At 39.5% G+C, this 16,559-nt stretch overlaps 1 protein-coding gene across 1 annotated transcript in view; it reads right to left on the bottom strand.

Annotated features, from left to right (window-relative positions):
* Positions 1 to 1,064: 1,064 nt before the first annotated feature.
* LOC149445917 (solute carrier family 2, facilitated glucose transporter member 11-like) overlaps positions 1,065 to 16,559 on the bottom strand; it is a 75,816-nt gene continuing 60,321 nt past the window's right edge. The window contains exons 11-13 of the mRNA XM_089653170.1: positions 14,918 to 14,993; positions 7,495 to 7,622; positions 1,065 to 1,436 (exon numbers count right to left, since the gene is read on the bottom strand). Coding sequence (XP_089509296.1) covers positions 1,239 to 1,436; positions 7,495 to 7,622; positions 14,918 to 14,993 — 402 coding nt within the window. The 3' untranslated portion in view covers positions 1,065 to 1,238. The remainder of the gene's footprint in view (positions 1,437 to 7,494; positions 7,623 to 14,917; positions 14,994 to 16,559) is intronic.

Here is a 16,559-nt window from a genome sequence, read left to right as displayed (position 1 = left end):
GGGTGCCAATATTTTTGGCCATGACTGTATACATAGATAGTTACAAGCTACACAAATAATACAGGATATTTTTTAATGTTAAAGAACAAGTTCACCTTTGGAACATGTTACATGTTCCACCCGTTTTTAAGTTGGAACATGTAATATGTTCCCATAGCTGCAGCCACTACATTCACCCCGTGACAGAAGTACGGGGAGAAGTCTCCCCGTACTATCTGTTAGATTGATTTCAAAACCGCATGGCTGTGCGGGGTTCCGCCCACATGGCCACGTCGCTCATTTACAGAGTCCTGTGAATGAGTGCCTACAAGTTCATTGAAGCTTCCTGTCAGAATATCTGCTTGCCTGTACATCCCATACGGCAAGCAGATATTCTGACAGGTCTGCAGGAGACCTGCATGGCATCAGCGATCTACTGATCACTGGTGCAATGCTTTCCAGGCTCCTTTGGACAAAAATAATAAATGCACATTTTTTTTACCTGCAAAATAATGTGCATTTATTATTTTTGTCCAAAAGGTGAACATATCCTTCAAAGGAGAAGTATAACCTTTAAAACATTTTTAATATACTGTACATGTGAAAGTTTCCATCCTAATGTAAAAAGTGTATTAATGCTTAAGGTCCTTGTTCCTATGTATAGACTAATTATATATGTACATAGAGTCAGCCATATAACCTCTTTTCTTGCTGGTTTTGTCTTCCTGATCTTTTTATTTTACTGCAAGGCTAGCAGTTTTATTTTTACCTAAATAATGTGATGTAGTAATGTTGATACATTTTATGCCATAGTGATTCATGTGACCTTTAATAGTCGATCCTTGATACCATGTTAAGTGGTTCTTGAATGAATCACATTTGCACATATATTTAAGAAAACAGTAATAATGTTATAGATGTGTTTGGCAAAGCTCTGTAATCCGTTGACTCTCAAAGATGTAGCCTATGCTTCCTGTTAATTAAAGGGTTATAAGAAGCTTGTGCCATTGACGACATGGTGACTAATAAATATATGTATCTGCCTGGAATATTTCTTTTTTCTTATAACATTGCAAATAGGCAGAAGTACAGATAAAACTCTTGATCTGTACACAGTATATAAAACATAATTTTCCAGGTACTTATGACACTGTTCTGTGAACAGACACTCCAAATTCTGCTTGGCATCTTTTCATAAGGGTCAAAAAAAGTCTTGACCAAAAACAATTTGAAGTACAGATGTTTGAAGCTTTGTGAAGTTAGAGTCTGGTAGATATAAAAAAAATCTCAGGGGTGCGCTCTGTGCTAGGCTGGTTTCTGTAGTTGTATTTGTTGAAGTCCTCCCTTATTTCCAGTGATGATTTTCCTTTTGTTTCTGGTAGGTAAAAGTATAGAAACACTCCACAGATTGCTATGATGACAAGGAATGTAAGGAAACAGTACTGCTCTATTGTAGCCTGGAAGAAGAGAAGCAAATGAGTGAATGCTATGTATAGAGAATGCTGCAAAAATCTCAGCCATAATATACGGATGACAAAGACATTCTACCCAAGCATATCTAAACTTAAAAGCAGAAATGTAATATACTGCAGCTCTCCTGCTTACCACTGCTGATGTTGTGGCTGCATTAGTTTTCATTTTTCAGGCTAAGAACATTTTCAGAAAATACGGAACATAACTCTACCATCTGCCAGAAACAAAGTATTCTTGACACTTTTTGAGAGCTTAATAGATTGCAAATAATTGTTCTTGTATAATTTACCAGGCCTTGTTCTGTGCTGAACTCTGCATACTGGCACTGGTCCTGTAGTACGTACTGCACATGGGCTTCACTAGCACTGGGTACCTGGGGCATGTGTCCTGTGTCTGCTGGTGAGTGACATTCGCATACTCACAGGTATCAATAGGTATTAACACTAGATGGCTGCAGTAACTTATGATTTTGAAGAAAAATAATTTCCCTTTATTTTTAATGAGAATCATTCTAACAGCAGTTCAACAGGGGCAGGGCTTTCTACAGCTTAGAACGGCTGTGTTAACAATTTTAAAGTGGAATTCCAGCTTCAACCTAACTACTCCTAAAACTGCCCCCTCCTAACACCTATGCTAACTATCCTTTGTAAGAAAGATGTATATACTCACCTACTTTCAGGCCACTCTGGCCCTGCCATGTGATCCAGCTCCCCTGTGGCAGCTAGCATGGCTTCAGGGGAGAGGAGGAAGTGGATGGTCCATTGAAGCAGCTGCCACTGGCTGACATAGGGGACATTATTGAAAATTGGTAAATATATATATATATATACAGTTGTGTTCAAAATAATAGCAGTGTGTTGAAAAAAGTGAATAAAGCTCAAAATCCTTCTAATAGCTTTTATTTCCATACACACAAATGCATTGGGAACACTACACATTCTATTCCAAATCAAAACATGAAGAAAAATAGATACAATTTGTGTTGTTCCTCTAGAAAAAAATTGAAGAAAAGTGAATATTAGACTGTTCAAAAAGATAGCAGTGTTTGTATTCTTCTTTACAAACTCAAACATTCACTATATAAACTGAAAAATATTTGAAGATTTTGCTTTCCTTTGAATCATTTAATTAATATTTAGTTGTATAAGCACTGTTTCTGAGAACTGCTGTACATCTGTGTTGCATGGAGTCAACCAACTTCTGGCACCTGTGAACAGGTATTCCAGCCCAGGATGATTGGACTACATTCCACAGTTCTTCTCTATTTCTTGGTTTTCCCATTAGACATTTTTGATGTCACCCCACAAGTTTTCTGTTGGATTAAGATCCGGGGATTGGGCTGGCCACTCCATAACGTCAATCTTGTTGGTCTGGAACCAAGATGTTACACGTTTACTGGTGTGTTTGGGGTCGTTGTCTTGTTGGAACACCCATTTCAAGGGCATTTCCTCTTCAGCATAAGGCTGCATGACCTCTTCAAGTATTCTGATGTATTCAAACTGATCCATGATCCCTGGTATGCGATAAATAGGCCCAGCACCGTAGTATGAGAAACATCCCCATATCATGATGCTTGCGCAACCATGCTTCACTGTCTTCACAGTGTACTGTGGCTTGAATTCAGTGTTTGGGGGTCGTCTGACAAACTGTCTCTGGCCACTAGACCCAAAAAGAACAATCTTACTTTCATCAGTAAATGTTGCGCCATTTCTCTTTAGGCCAGTGCTCTTTGGAAAATTGTAATCTCTTCAGCACGTCTTTTTTTCAACAGTGGGACTTTGCGGGGGCTTCTTGCAGATAGCTTGGCTTCACATAGGCGTCTTCTAATTGTAACAGTACTCACAGGTAACTTTAGACCTTCTTTGATCTTCCTGGAGCTGATTGTTGGCTGAGTCCTTGCCATTTTGGCTATTCTTCTATCCATTCGAATGGTAGTTTTTCGCTTTCTTCCACGTCTTTCAGGTTTTGGTTGCCATTTTAAAGCATTTGCGATCATTTTAGCTGAGCAGCCTATCATTTTCTGCACTTCTTTATATGTTTTCCCCTCTCCAATCAACTTTTTAATCAAGGTACGCTGTTCTTCAGAACAATGTCTGGAACGACCCATTTTCCTCAGAATTTCAGAAAGAAATGCACTGTAACCAGCATGTACAACATTTGCTGCCTTCCTTCCTTAAATAAGGGCAATAATTGCCACCTGTTTTTCAAAGAATGAATGACCTCACTAATAGAACTCCACACTGCTATTATTTTGAACATGCCCCTTTCAATTAGTGATTCAATTACACAGAATCAGCAGCATGCATGTCATGACTGTTGGGTCTGTTGGATTTCTATTACTCTACTACACCTGCTAGTAAGTTATTTGCCATGTAGAAATATCATTTCTACCAAAAACAGTGATCAGGTTAGTGATGTCTGACTGCTATTATTTTGAAAACAACTGTATATCTTTCTTACACACAGATTAGTAAGCAGCAGTTTTAGAAGGGGGAAAGAACAGTTATAGGAGTAGTTGGGTTTAAGTTGGTATTACACTTTAAATAATAAGTTCACCTTTTGCTAAAAAATAATAAATGCACATTTTTTTGCAGGTAACTGTGAATGAGTGATGCGACTGGGCAGGTCACGTTTTTTTAAATTTTGAGGAGAAGATCCATCTTGAGCACCCCAGAGATACCCCCATTTTTTTGGGATTAAAATATTTATTGCGTACTTCAGCAAGACAAGAGATCTTACAAAAATAATGCAGTGTTACAAATCTTGGAGGTACATCCAATATCACTGGTCAGTCAAAACAGTATCCCAGCATATTAACAAGTACTAAACAGTAAACAAGGACAATACTTAGCATGTAATAAAATGATGATAACTGGACCAGAGATAGCTATCCAACTGGGGGAACCCCACGGCAGGGGTGGACTGACCATTTGGAAACTCGGGCACTGCCCGAGGGCCCGGGGTCAGTAAGGGGCCCCATGAAATGCCCCTGGTACCTTTTTCATAGTTTTTTTTGAGTTTGGGCAAGGACACAGGGGCCCATGATCCCCTATTGCCCGGGGGCCCCATGAGTTGTCAGTCTGCCCCTGCCCTATGGATATATATAGACTCCCAGTAGCTATTCGTTGTGTAAACATACAATTACAACACCTCTCCATCAGAGAAGGAGACCCCCCTACGTGATTTTATCTACTGTATGGTGGACTTTAAACTGAAAGGAGAAATTATGTGCACTGCTGGTGATTAGAATGAATTCATGCATGGTACTGGGGTTTCCAGCACCCTAGTTGGAGAACTGGACCTATCCCAACATGTCTGCTGATCATTCCCACAGCGGACCTGGAGGCCTTTACCATATTTAATTTTATTTCATGTCATATAATTTCGCTCTATTTTATTACATTGCTTTACTTTATCTCACATTGTTTATGGTTAACTGTACTAGATCTACTGGTCCACATGTAATGCCCATGCTATGTTAATATGTTTTATACTATTTGGTAGACGCATTTCCTGCCCACCTTATGGTCCCTACAGTTGCCTCCCACATCTTGTGGGTTTTAGTGCAGCACCACTACACTGACACATAGCTTTATCTTATCAGCTCCCCTCCAGAGGCCACAGGATCATCGTGCTATTACCTTAGGTACAATGTGGTCCCTCTGTCACACTTCAGTGACTGAATGTCTCAGTCTGTCACCTCTCTTCACCCCATTTTAGCCGTGCTGATACATCCTCGACTTAGTGCAATGGGTACAGGGTTTTCTACCTGCACCCACCTGATTGACTTTTTCTCCTCCTTTTTCCTATCTACCCCACCCTCTCCTACTCTTTCCCTCACCCCATTTTCTTTCCCTCCCTTCTCCTTTCCCACCCAGCTTTCATCCACTTACAGAGGGGAATTCTTTCTCCCCCTCCTCCTTTTTTTTCCCTTGGCAGGATCCTGCTCATGCTCCATTATATCATTCTTTTCCCCTTCTTAGATATTTTTTGGCAGTTAAGTGTTGTGCAGTACTGATTTATGTCCAGTATAGCCATTCCTTTAGCCACCATGCCTGCACTTACTGGGAAGTCTGACCAACAGAGCCTGAAATTCTACTCACTCAATGCTAGAGGTCTTAATATTTCTGAAAAAAGGTCTATGCTTCTCCATGAACTCCATAGACATTAGGTGCACATACCATTTATCCAAAAAACAAATTTTAGGTGCTCAGCAGTCCCTAAACTGATGAATCACAAATTCCAGACCACTTACACTGACTAATTAAAATTGGTATGGAATATTTTACCTTACCTACTAATGATTTAAAGAGTCAAAAGTACACTGCAGACCAAACATTTGTGAAAACCTGACCATCACATTTATGTGAGCTTGTTGGATATCTCATTTCATAGGTATTAACCACTTCCAGTCCAGACACTTTTACCCCCTTCCTGTCCAGGCCAATTTTCAGCTTTCAGCGCTATCACACTTTGAATGACAATTGCGTGGTCATGCAACACTGTACCCATATGAATTTTTTAGCATTTTGTTGAGACAGATAAAGCTTTATTTTGGTGGTATTTATTCACCACTGTGATTTCTTATTTTTTTTGCTATATAAATGAAAAAGTCCAAATAGTTTGAAAAAAAGTGTTTTTCTTATAAAATTTGGCAAATAACTAATATTTCATCATAACTCTTGGCCAAAATGTATTCAGTTATCTTTTTAGTAGAAAAAAAAATAACCCAAATTAGTTTCTAACCAAAACTTATAATTTTTAAAATTTTTTTACATTTTTAATTTTTTTATATTATTATTTATGTTTTTATTTTTTTCTACATACTGTCACCCTAGCAGTACCGTGTCACCATGGTGACACTGTACTACTTGTGGGGGGTGATGCAGATTTTTTTTTTTTTTTACACTGATTGCTTTTACACCCATAAAGGCTGTAAAAGCAATAATTTCTCCTTCTCTCTGGCTGCATTCTTGCAGCCATTGAGAACTACTGTGTGACCTGTGATTGGTCACAGCTTGTCACATGGTACAAGGCTGTTGTGAATAGCCTCGTACCATGTGACCTCTGTGATCATTCACAGATTTCACACATAGTAAGCAATGATGTCAGAAGTGACATCTTGCTTACTACTCTGCATGTGATCACTGATTGGCCAATCAGTGATCACATGATCGGGACCTCGCACAGAGGGCCCGTACGACGATCAGTGTTTCACTGTGTCCGGATCGCGGTGCTGCGCACAGTCCATAAAGGCGAGTGCCGTTTATAATCGGCAACCCACCCGTGGAGTGCCACCGTCCTGCCGTTTATAAACAGTGGCTGGACGGGCAAGTGGTTAATATTGAGTTGCCATCTTCAAAACAGAACTGAGAGGTAATCCTTGCAAATTAAGGGAATCCCTTGGGCCCCCATAGATCATCAGAACTAATGTCCCCACCATATAGAGTTGCCATCTTCCCACTGCAGCCATAACAACCTGCACTCTCCTGGGTAAGCTCTCCACAAGATTTTGAAGGGTGTTTGTGGGAATTTGTGCCCTTTTAGCCAAAAGAGCATTTGGAAAATCAGTACTGATGTTGCGCAAGAAGATCTGGCTTCCAATCTGCATTTCAATTACTCCAAAGGTGTTCAATAGATCTGAGGTCAGAGCTCTTTACTGGTCACTTGAGTTCCTCCAACCAGACCCAACCATTGTCTTTATGGAGCTGGCTTTATGCACAGTTATGCTGGAGCAGAAAAGGACTTTCCCTAAGCTGCTGCCACAAGGTTGGAAATGCACAGTTGTCTAAAATTCCTTTGAACTGTATGCTGCATCAATACCAGTACCCCTCACTGGAAACACCTTGAACTCGTTAATTCAGAGGAAAGTCTACAGAGTTTTGGCCATATAGTATAATTTAGCATAGTAATTGATATATTATCATGAAAGCTCCTTGTATGTAAAGAAATATTTCACAGTACACAATGCACATATTCACATCACTTATGAATCTTACTCACTTTTTAAATAGTAATTTGTACAATACAGTTTTCTCTTACCACTACAAAGGGGAAGACCATGCCGATGATAGCCAGGCCTAACCAGTTTATCACCCCCACAATGACAAAAGCTGCTGCTCGAGCTTCCTGAGAAAATATTTCCACATTGATAGTCATGGTGGTTGCACCTGATAGGAGATACAATTCAGTAACTATAGATAATTTATGGAATTTATTCCCATACAAAACAGATAAATAGTAGATTTTCCAAATAGCAGCAGATATACTAATGAAAGGATATCACCCACATAAGGAGTGCATTATTAAACCCACAGGCTTGAATTGTGAAATTGTCTTTTAAATCACAGCCATTGTATGGCACTGAAAAACAGTACGCCCATGTACTCAACGCCATCAAACCAAGAGACCGAAACTTCTTTTGGGTGAACTGGATGCAGACCAAAGAACTGAAAAAGGATGTCTTGTTTGAGGACACAGATACAAACTGCCTAAGCAATACTGCGAACTGGGTAACATAAACCTTGTTTTATGCAAAACCGATGAAGAATTCCATGCCAGTTAAGGTCACCAGTCCAAAGAGTCACGTCACCAAATGAAGGCTACAAGTGAACGACTTAAAATCCCACAAAGTCATGTGGGCAGCAGCATTAAGAGCTAAATGCGGACCTAGGCCCAGCTGTAGGAGAGGACTTGTCCATCGAAGAAACTCCAGGCGAGAAAGTCCTAAGGCTTACATAACAGATAAGCATGCATCATATGTCCAGCAATAGATTTAACAAGAAGTAGACCTCTCAGCTTAGCATCAAGGGATTCCTAGACTCCACGATGCCCTGTCTCTCAGAATTTGAGTCTCAATCATCAAGCTGTCAAAGGCAGTTTGAAGTTGGATGGCAAAAAACATTCCTTGTTAACAGATGATCCTGGTTCAGTAGATCCCTCGGAATAACTGTCCAGCATCCCTTTAGATTGCCGTACCACATCTGCTTGGATCAGCCTGGAACGATAAGGAACACTGTAATGCCTTCTATCCTGAAAACTGAAGACAAACGAGGGTAGTACTGATCCCATGGAGTCATTGTAGCATCCACCAGAGGACCACTGCATCTGAGCCAAAACTGCCTAGCCTTTAGTTTGACCTTGGGTGCCAGGTAGTCAACTGCTGAAGTTGCCTAACTGGGACACACCTCCAGGAATAACTCCAGGGGTAGAAATCACTCTCACAGATTTAGGTGCTGCTGTCTGATGCAGTTTGCCTGCCACTGTGTATACCTGGAAAGCTCATGCCTGACAAGACTGGACCCTGACGTTTTACCAAAGATACCAATCTATCATTTGCTATTGCAAAACTCTGGATAAACCTGAAAATGTATGTACGCCACTTGCATGGCATGGTCTGCTTGAATCTGTTTTGTATAGCCTTCCACTAAGAAGGTCCTGTACTTCATACAGCTCAGAAAATCTGGATGTTACTTTGGGAAACAAGACAACAAAGACAACCAAGCCACTTGAAATCAAGGGTGTCCATGTCTAGGTCTCTTCCCAAGAATAACTGACTGTCTGCGGTATCCCACCATGGGAGTTTCTTAAACAACAGGAAGTGAAGACTTCCTTGCTTCAGAGCCAGATGCTTGAGCCTCAGCAATAGGGAAGTCACCTGTCCAAAAACTGAGAAAACTTGTCCCCCAAAGAAAGGCCTGTAAATGCCTGTGGTAAAACTAGGAAAAAGGAACTGCCTCAATTGAGGCTACCCTCAGTTCTAGGCCTCTCATACAAAAGTGGAGTTCCAGATAGCTCCTGGTCCAGACTGCTTGAATCTGAGACCAGAGTGTGTCAAATTATCAATGAGGAAAAGCACTTTGTACTGAGCTGTAAGCAGGGACATTCAGATATTCCTAAGTTGAGTCGGTTCCAGAGACGATCTCCCAAGGTTTTGAACCTATCCAAATTACTAGAATACCTGGAGGACGAAGTCAGGTTGATTGATAGGATAGAGCCTGTGCCAATTGTTTCCTAACAGGAGGTCATCTAAGGATCCCACCATGAGAATGTTTCAGGAAGGCAATGAGGCTAGCACTGGGTCCAGCATCTTAATACACGAGGTGATGACAAGGGGACAGGGGAACGAGAGGCAAGACTCCAGATTGGTAGTGCATGGGTCCTAAAGCAAGGCATTGAAATTACTGGAGGGATGAGAACATTTGTTATCTTTGATGCCCACAGAAGCCATCACAACTGGGTCAAAAACATCTTGATCCAGAAACCTTCAGAGGATATGTGGAGGCCACCAGTGGACAAAAGACGCTTCTTAACAATTAGTTGGAGAAAAAGGCATTGCAATTTGTACTCTAGCCTTTTTCCGCTGGTAATGACAGGTGTTCAACTTCAGCAGCATCTCTAATGCTGTTGACCTGGGCTGTCTCAAAGAGACTCTGTCCCTGGAAGGCCATGCATGCTATTTCCAATGACTGAGAATATGCTGTAGCATGTTTTTTACCTACAGCCTCCTCTGGTTTCTTACCTGGCTCCTTTGGTTCTTCTCCACTCATGGTAAGCTTACCTGCCTTAAAGGAAAATGGCCAGCAGGGGCAAAGCCTCAGGCTTAATGTAAAGTATCAGTTTATCCTCTGTTCTTTTATGCCAGCAGAAGTTGGCCTGCTCTCTGCTGTGGGAGACTTTATGTAGTTGATAGCAACAGTGTTGGAATGCAGCTTGAGTTATTCGCAATAACTTGGCTATGGTAACTTCACCCAGGCTCACAGCAATCCTTTGTGACAATGAATAGTGGGCAGGAGAGCTTCTGTCTACCCCTTTAAGGCAGTCTTAGCACACTATTCACCCAAGATTTACAACAATTATTTGCGGCTAAGCATAATGGGCAGGAGAGCTTCTGTCTGCCTCTTTAAGGCAGCCCTGACATACTCTTCAGGCCCTAGTGTTGGAGTTTGCAGTATGGAAGAGGCTTTTCTTTACCTCAGACATGGATTTTTGATGCTCCTCTCACGCATATTTGTGTCAGTAGGACTGGCTGGGCTCCTTAGCCCAGGGAGAGGCCCATTAGCACCTGAAAGCACTCTTTTAGTAGCAAAATATCTACATGGTCTGATGACGCTTACCTCTAGGACCCATGTGGATCTTTGTTATGCAGGGCAAATGCAACACTGACATTTAGTCAAGTATGATAATAATGCAGCACTGAGACATGAGCAAGGGCATATCTATCCACTAGTTAGCAGACGTAAGTGGAGTGGAGACGTAAAGGATTGTCACTGAGTGTACCTGGAGGGGCCTGAGGAAGCAGAAGATCCAGTGGGATTAATATTGAGGGCATGATGACATATATTTTTTATGGGTCAGCTGTTAAGATGAGCGTGTATGCCTGAAGGTGGAGGAGCACAATTAATTTACACACTTGTTGAAGCCACTGGTACATTACTTTAAATGTTGGAAGAAAAAGACTGTTATGTCACTTTTGGACTGTATTTTTCACTTTATTAGTGATATCTATTATTCACTGTTCATTTGTTTTCTTTTTTGTATATATTTAGTATAGCTACTTATGTTTTCCATTACGAACTTTATGTGAATATCACTTGATTCGTCACAGATTTATTCCATTGTGGGGCTTATTGATCAGCTGGGCATTTATTTTACAGTTATCTATTACTGTTGTGGTTGGTTTTAACAGTTTATGCTTCAACTCAGCCAGGTATTTATTATAGTTCGGCCAAGCGTTTACTGCTACTGTGATTGTGTTTTATATCCTGATATATGTTTCACATATTTATTACTGTTCTTGCTGGTTTTTATGCTATATTCTTCAGCTCAGCCAGCTGTTTATTACAGCTCGGCCAGGTGTTTATTGGTACTGTGATTGTGTTTTATTTTTGTTATACGTTTCACATATCATTTGGATTTAGTGGTTCAGCCAGTTTTCTTATTAACTATTGACTCTATTTGTTTCACAGATCTATTCATTTACACATTGGGTTTGATGCTTAGGAGGGTGTTTATTATTAGTTTGTTTTTTGGGTCACTTGGGGGCAGGGCAGCACTATTCCTGGGGAATTTTTCTATTGATGTGGGAACACATTTAGGTGCTTGAAGCAGCTTATCATTAATTTGTGGCAGCGCATGAATAATATATCCTTATTATAATAAATGCCTAATAGATGTTCTAATCTCTTCTCTATTGAAAAATTAAAAAAAAAAGTTTTGTCTTATAATATTCATTAATGACATCAAGTTGAACTTTTTTAATGTTATTAACTAAAAGATAAATACTAGTGTTTTTATAAATAGAGAATGTGATGTTCACCAAACATTCACTGCAGGTGTATCTCCTGGAATTTTAATTGTAGTGATTCACCTGCAATGTTTGATGAATGTCACATTCACGGCATTATATGTGCACATTGCTATTAAAATAATTATGTATGCTTTTGCCCATCACCATGTACTTTGGTGTTTTTTTCTCAGATTTAAGTGGATGTCCCTATATCCTAGGATTGAAAAGTTTTTGAGAAATATTGCTGCTGTGCTAATGTCAGAAAGTTTTCTCTCTGTATTTCAATCAGGTACTTATTAAAGCTAATGCTGTCAGATTTAGAAAACCATTTGTAGGACTGGACTGGGAATATAACATCTATGGCAGTGTTTCTCAACCTTTTTTTTTAGTCAAGGCACCCTTTAAAATTATGGACAATTTCAAGGCACCCTCTAAAATTATGGACAGTCCCGAGGCACCCTTTAAAATTATGAACAGTCCCGAGGCACCCATTAAAATTATGGACAGTCCCGAGGCACCCTTTAAAATTATGAACAGTCCCGAGGCACCCATTAAAATTATGGACAGTCCCGAGGCACCCTTTAAAATTATGGACAGTCCCGAGGCACCCTTTAAAATTGTGAATAGTCTTGAGGCACCCCATTCTAAAATGTAAAAAAACTGTTCTAATAGTTTTATATAATGCAGAAACATCTACACATGTAGGACACCCAACGCTAGAGGTGATTTATTCTTTCAAATCAAATACACTTTTGCACAGTGGTACTGACTAGTATTACAGTGTTTCTCTCAGTTTTTCTCCATCACTGAGCTAATGTGACCCCAGCACTGACCGAGAAGGGCAGGGAGGGGCAAACAGAGATGCTGTGCAGGCAGCTGACATCCTCCCTATCAACTGATGATGTCATTGGTTGTCAGGATGCCGGTGGCTAGAAGGTGTAATGGTGCACAATAAAAACCTGTGGCTAGCTTCCACCTGCTAGCTTTTATACAAGTTTTGTGCAACTTTTAGACATTTTGTCAAAGTTTCCAGATTTGGTCTACAGAGGAAAACAATACAAGGAAAGAGTTCTCACAGTCTGTAAATGTTGTGCCTTTATGCTGCCTACGCACAGGCCCACAAGGGCAATTATGGTAAATTCTCCTAGATTGTAAGCTCTAATGAGCAGGGCCCTCTGTTTCCTCTTGTAACAAATTGTATTGTAACTGTAATGTTTACCTTCATCTTGTAAAGCACTGCGCAAACTGTTGGCACTATATACAGTTGTGTTCAAAATAATAGCAGTGTGTTGAAAAAAGTGAATAAAGCTCAAAATCCTTCTAATAGCTTTTATTTCCATACACACAAATGCATTGGGAACACTACACATTCTATTCCAAATCAAAACATGAAGAAAAATAGATACAATTTGTGTTGTTCCTCTAAAAAACTGAAGAAAAGTGAATATTAGACTGTTCAAAAAATAGCAGTGTTTGTATTCTTCTTTACAAACTCAAACATTCACTATATAAACTGAAAAATGTTTGAAGATTTTACTTTCCTTTGAATCACTTAATTAATATTTAGTTGTATAAGCACTGTTTCTGAGAACTGCTGTACATCTGTGTTGCATGGAGTCAACCAACTTCTGGCACCTGTGATCAGGTATTCCAGCTCAGGATGATTGGACTACATTCCACAGTTCTTCTCTATTTCTTGGTTTTGCCTCAGAAACTGCATTTTTGATGTCACCCCACAAGTTTTCTATTGGATTAAGATCCAGGGATTGGGCTGGCCACTCCATAATGTCAATCTTGTTGGTCTGGAACCAAGATGTTGCACGTTTACTGGTGTGTTTGGGGTCGTTGTCTTGTTGGAACACCCATTTCAAGGGCATTTCCTCTTCAGCATAAGGCTGCATGACCTCTTCAAGTATTCTGATGTATTGAAACTGATTCATGATCCCTGGTATGCGATAAATAGGCCCAACACCGTAGTATGAGAAACATCCCCATATCATGATGCTTGTGCAACCATGCTTCACTGTCTTCACAGTGTACTGTGGCTTGAATTCAGTGTTTGTGGGTCGTCTGACAAACTGTCTCCGGCCACTAGACCCAAAAAGAACAATCTTACTTTCATCAGTCCACAAAATGTTGCACCATTTATCTTTAGGCCAGTCAATGTGCTCTTTGGCAAATTGTAACCTCTTCAGCACGTCTTTTTTTCAACAGTGGGACTTTGCGGGGGCTTCTTGCAGATAGCTTGGCTTCACATAGGCGTCTTCTAATTGTAACAGTACTCACAGGTAACTTTAGACCTTCTTTGATCTTCCTGGAGCTGATTGTTGGCTGAGTCCTTGCCATTTTGGCTATTCTTCTATCCATTCCAATGGTAGTTTTTCACTTTCTTCCACGTCTTTCAGGTTTTGGTTGCCATTTTAAAGCATTTGCAATCATTTTAGCTGAGCAGCCTATCATTTTCTGCACTTCTTTATATGTTTTCCCCTCTCCAATCAACTTTTTAATCAAGGTATGCTGTTCTTCTGAACAATGTCTGGAACGACCCATTTTCCTCACAATTTCAGAGAGAAATGCACTGTAACCAGCATGTACAACATTTGCTGCCTTCCTTCCTTAAATAAGGGCAATAATTGCCACCTGTTTTTCAAAGAATGAATGACCTCACTAATAGAACTCCACACTGCTATTATTTTGAACATGCCCCTTTCAATTAGTGATTCAATTACACAGAATCAGCAGCATGCATGTCACGACTGTTGGGTCTGTTGGATTTCTATTACTCTACTACACCTGCTAGTAAATTATTTGCCATGTAGAAATATCATTTCTACCAAACACAGTGATTGATCAGGTTAGTGATGTCTGACTGCTATTATTTTGAACACAACTGTAAATCCTGTATAATAATAATAATAATAATAATATATACGTCCAAGTGTGTGGGTGAGACAGAAGTGGGCTCAGGCAGGGAGTGGTTTCAGTACTAGGAAACACATTGACCTGCATTTGCACAGCCTCAGAATCATTAAGTGACAGAGAATAGAGATTTAGCTAATGCTCCCAGCAGTGCAACATGTAAAATAAATAAAAAATATAAAATAAGTAAAATTAAATGTAAGACTTTCAGGTTTGAGTGAAGTGTACATTTAAAGCTGAAAATTAGAGGTTTCTTACCTGGCCCTGCCCCAAAAGAGAAAGTATATATGAAAATCAGAATCACACTGCAGTAAGGCATCCAAGTGTACATAGTCTAAAACACAAAATATATTAAGAGTTATAAAAAAAAAGCACACAGTCCTTAGCAATCCCTATCCTTAGGAGGCAATGAACATGGTCAATAACCTTTTACTGATAAAAATGGAAAAAAAAAATACAATTTATCAATTTTTTAACTGTTCAAGGGAATATTATTATTATTATACAGGATTTATATAGCGCCAACAGTTTGCGCAGCACATTACAATATAAGGGAGACAGTACAATTACAATACTTTCAGTACAGAAGGAATATGTGATTTTCTGTATAACATATGGCCTAAAATATGTCGGCTGCACAGATCTTATGCACATGCTTTGGGGAGCAATGGGAAACTGGTAGAAAACTGGACCCTAAATCATAGCATTCCTAGCCAATTTCTTAGGAAACATCAAAAACCCACAAAAAATGTAAACATTTTCCCATCTCCTCCCAGTTCTCCACCACAGAAAGATTCATCAGGAAACCTACTGGATCTACATATATGATCAGATCAATATATATGTTGAATACCCTGTCACCTATGGGCTTGAATGAACATCTTGAGTTCATACATAGGTACTAGTCATCCATCCAGTAAATATTCATTTATATAGATATGCTATCCTTTATATCCCTTCATATTTAATTTTAAGAATAAATACTCTGATCTCCAACACAGCACAAACAAATATATTTAGATATGTGTATATTCTTATACATATGATCCCTCTTCTGTACATGGTCCTATGTGTTAGAATATGCATTATTTTTAATTATCTTTCATTTATTATTTATTTATTTTTCTAATTATATTATGTCTCTGCAACTTTCACATTATTTTGCTTAGGTTGGTTTTAAAAGTCCTTGAGTGACTCAATAGTATTTTTTCAGCAGAAGTTATTTTGTTTCATTGCAAAAGTTACCAGGTTTCTTGTGATTAGCACAGATTCTTCTATATTTGCAGTAAGAGCTCCTTCTAGTGGCCAGTCCTGAGATTTATGCATGTCATTTATGCAATGTAATTGTCAGTGTCAATCAATTTCACTCTTGGTTTTCTATCATTATTATTATTATACAGTATTTATATAGCACCAACAGTGTGCTCAGCGCTGTACATTACAATGGGAGACAATACATGAGACAGTACAATAACAATACAATGTGATACACGAGGGGTTCGAGGGCCCTGGTCCTTGGAGCTTACAATCTAGGAGGGAGGGGATAGTGGTACAGGAGGAAATAGCTGTGGGGGATGGAGTGGTAGGAAGAGTGGAGGAGATCGGCAATTAGCTGAGGACGGGGTAGGCTTCCCTGAAGAGATGAGTTTTCAGGGTGCGCCTAAAGGTGAGGAGAGTAGGTGATAGTCTGATGGATTAAAGTGGAACTAAATCAACATGAACTGTATTTAATCATTGTGCTGGTAGTATTAGTAAATACGTAGGAATATATATTATAGTCACATGTTTTCAAATCTTTTTTTTAACATTTCTTCAGTTCCTGGCCTCATCCATCCCAGGATTCTTCATGGGCATTTTATTTATTTTTTGACCTGGAGGAGAGGAGGAAGAGTTTTCTCAG

Source organism: Staurois parvus, unplaced genomic scaffold (assembly GCF_062004578.1).
Source record: "Staurois parvus isolate SC_StPar_1 unplaced genomic scaffold, SC_StPar_1.0 ptg000704l, whole genome shotgun sequence".
NCBI classification, from domain to species: domain Eukaryota; kingdom Metazoa; phylum Chordata; class Amphibia; order Anura; family Ranidae; genus Staurois; species Staurois parvus.
The sequence above is the reverse complement of the archived record's forward strand: the minus strand, read 5'-3'. Positions and strand labels throughout refer to the sequence as shown.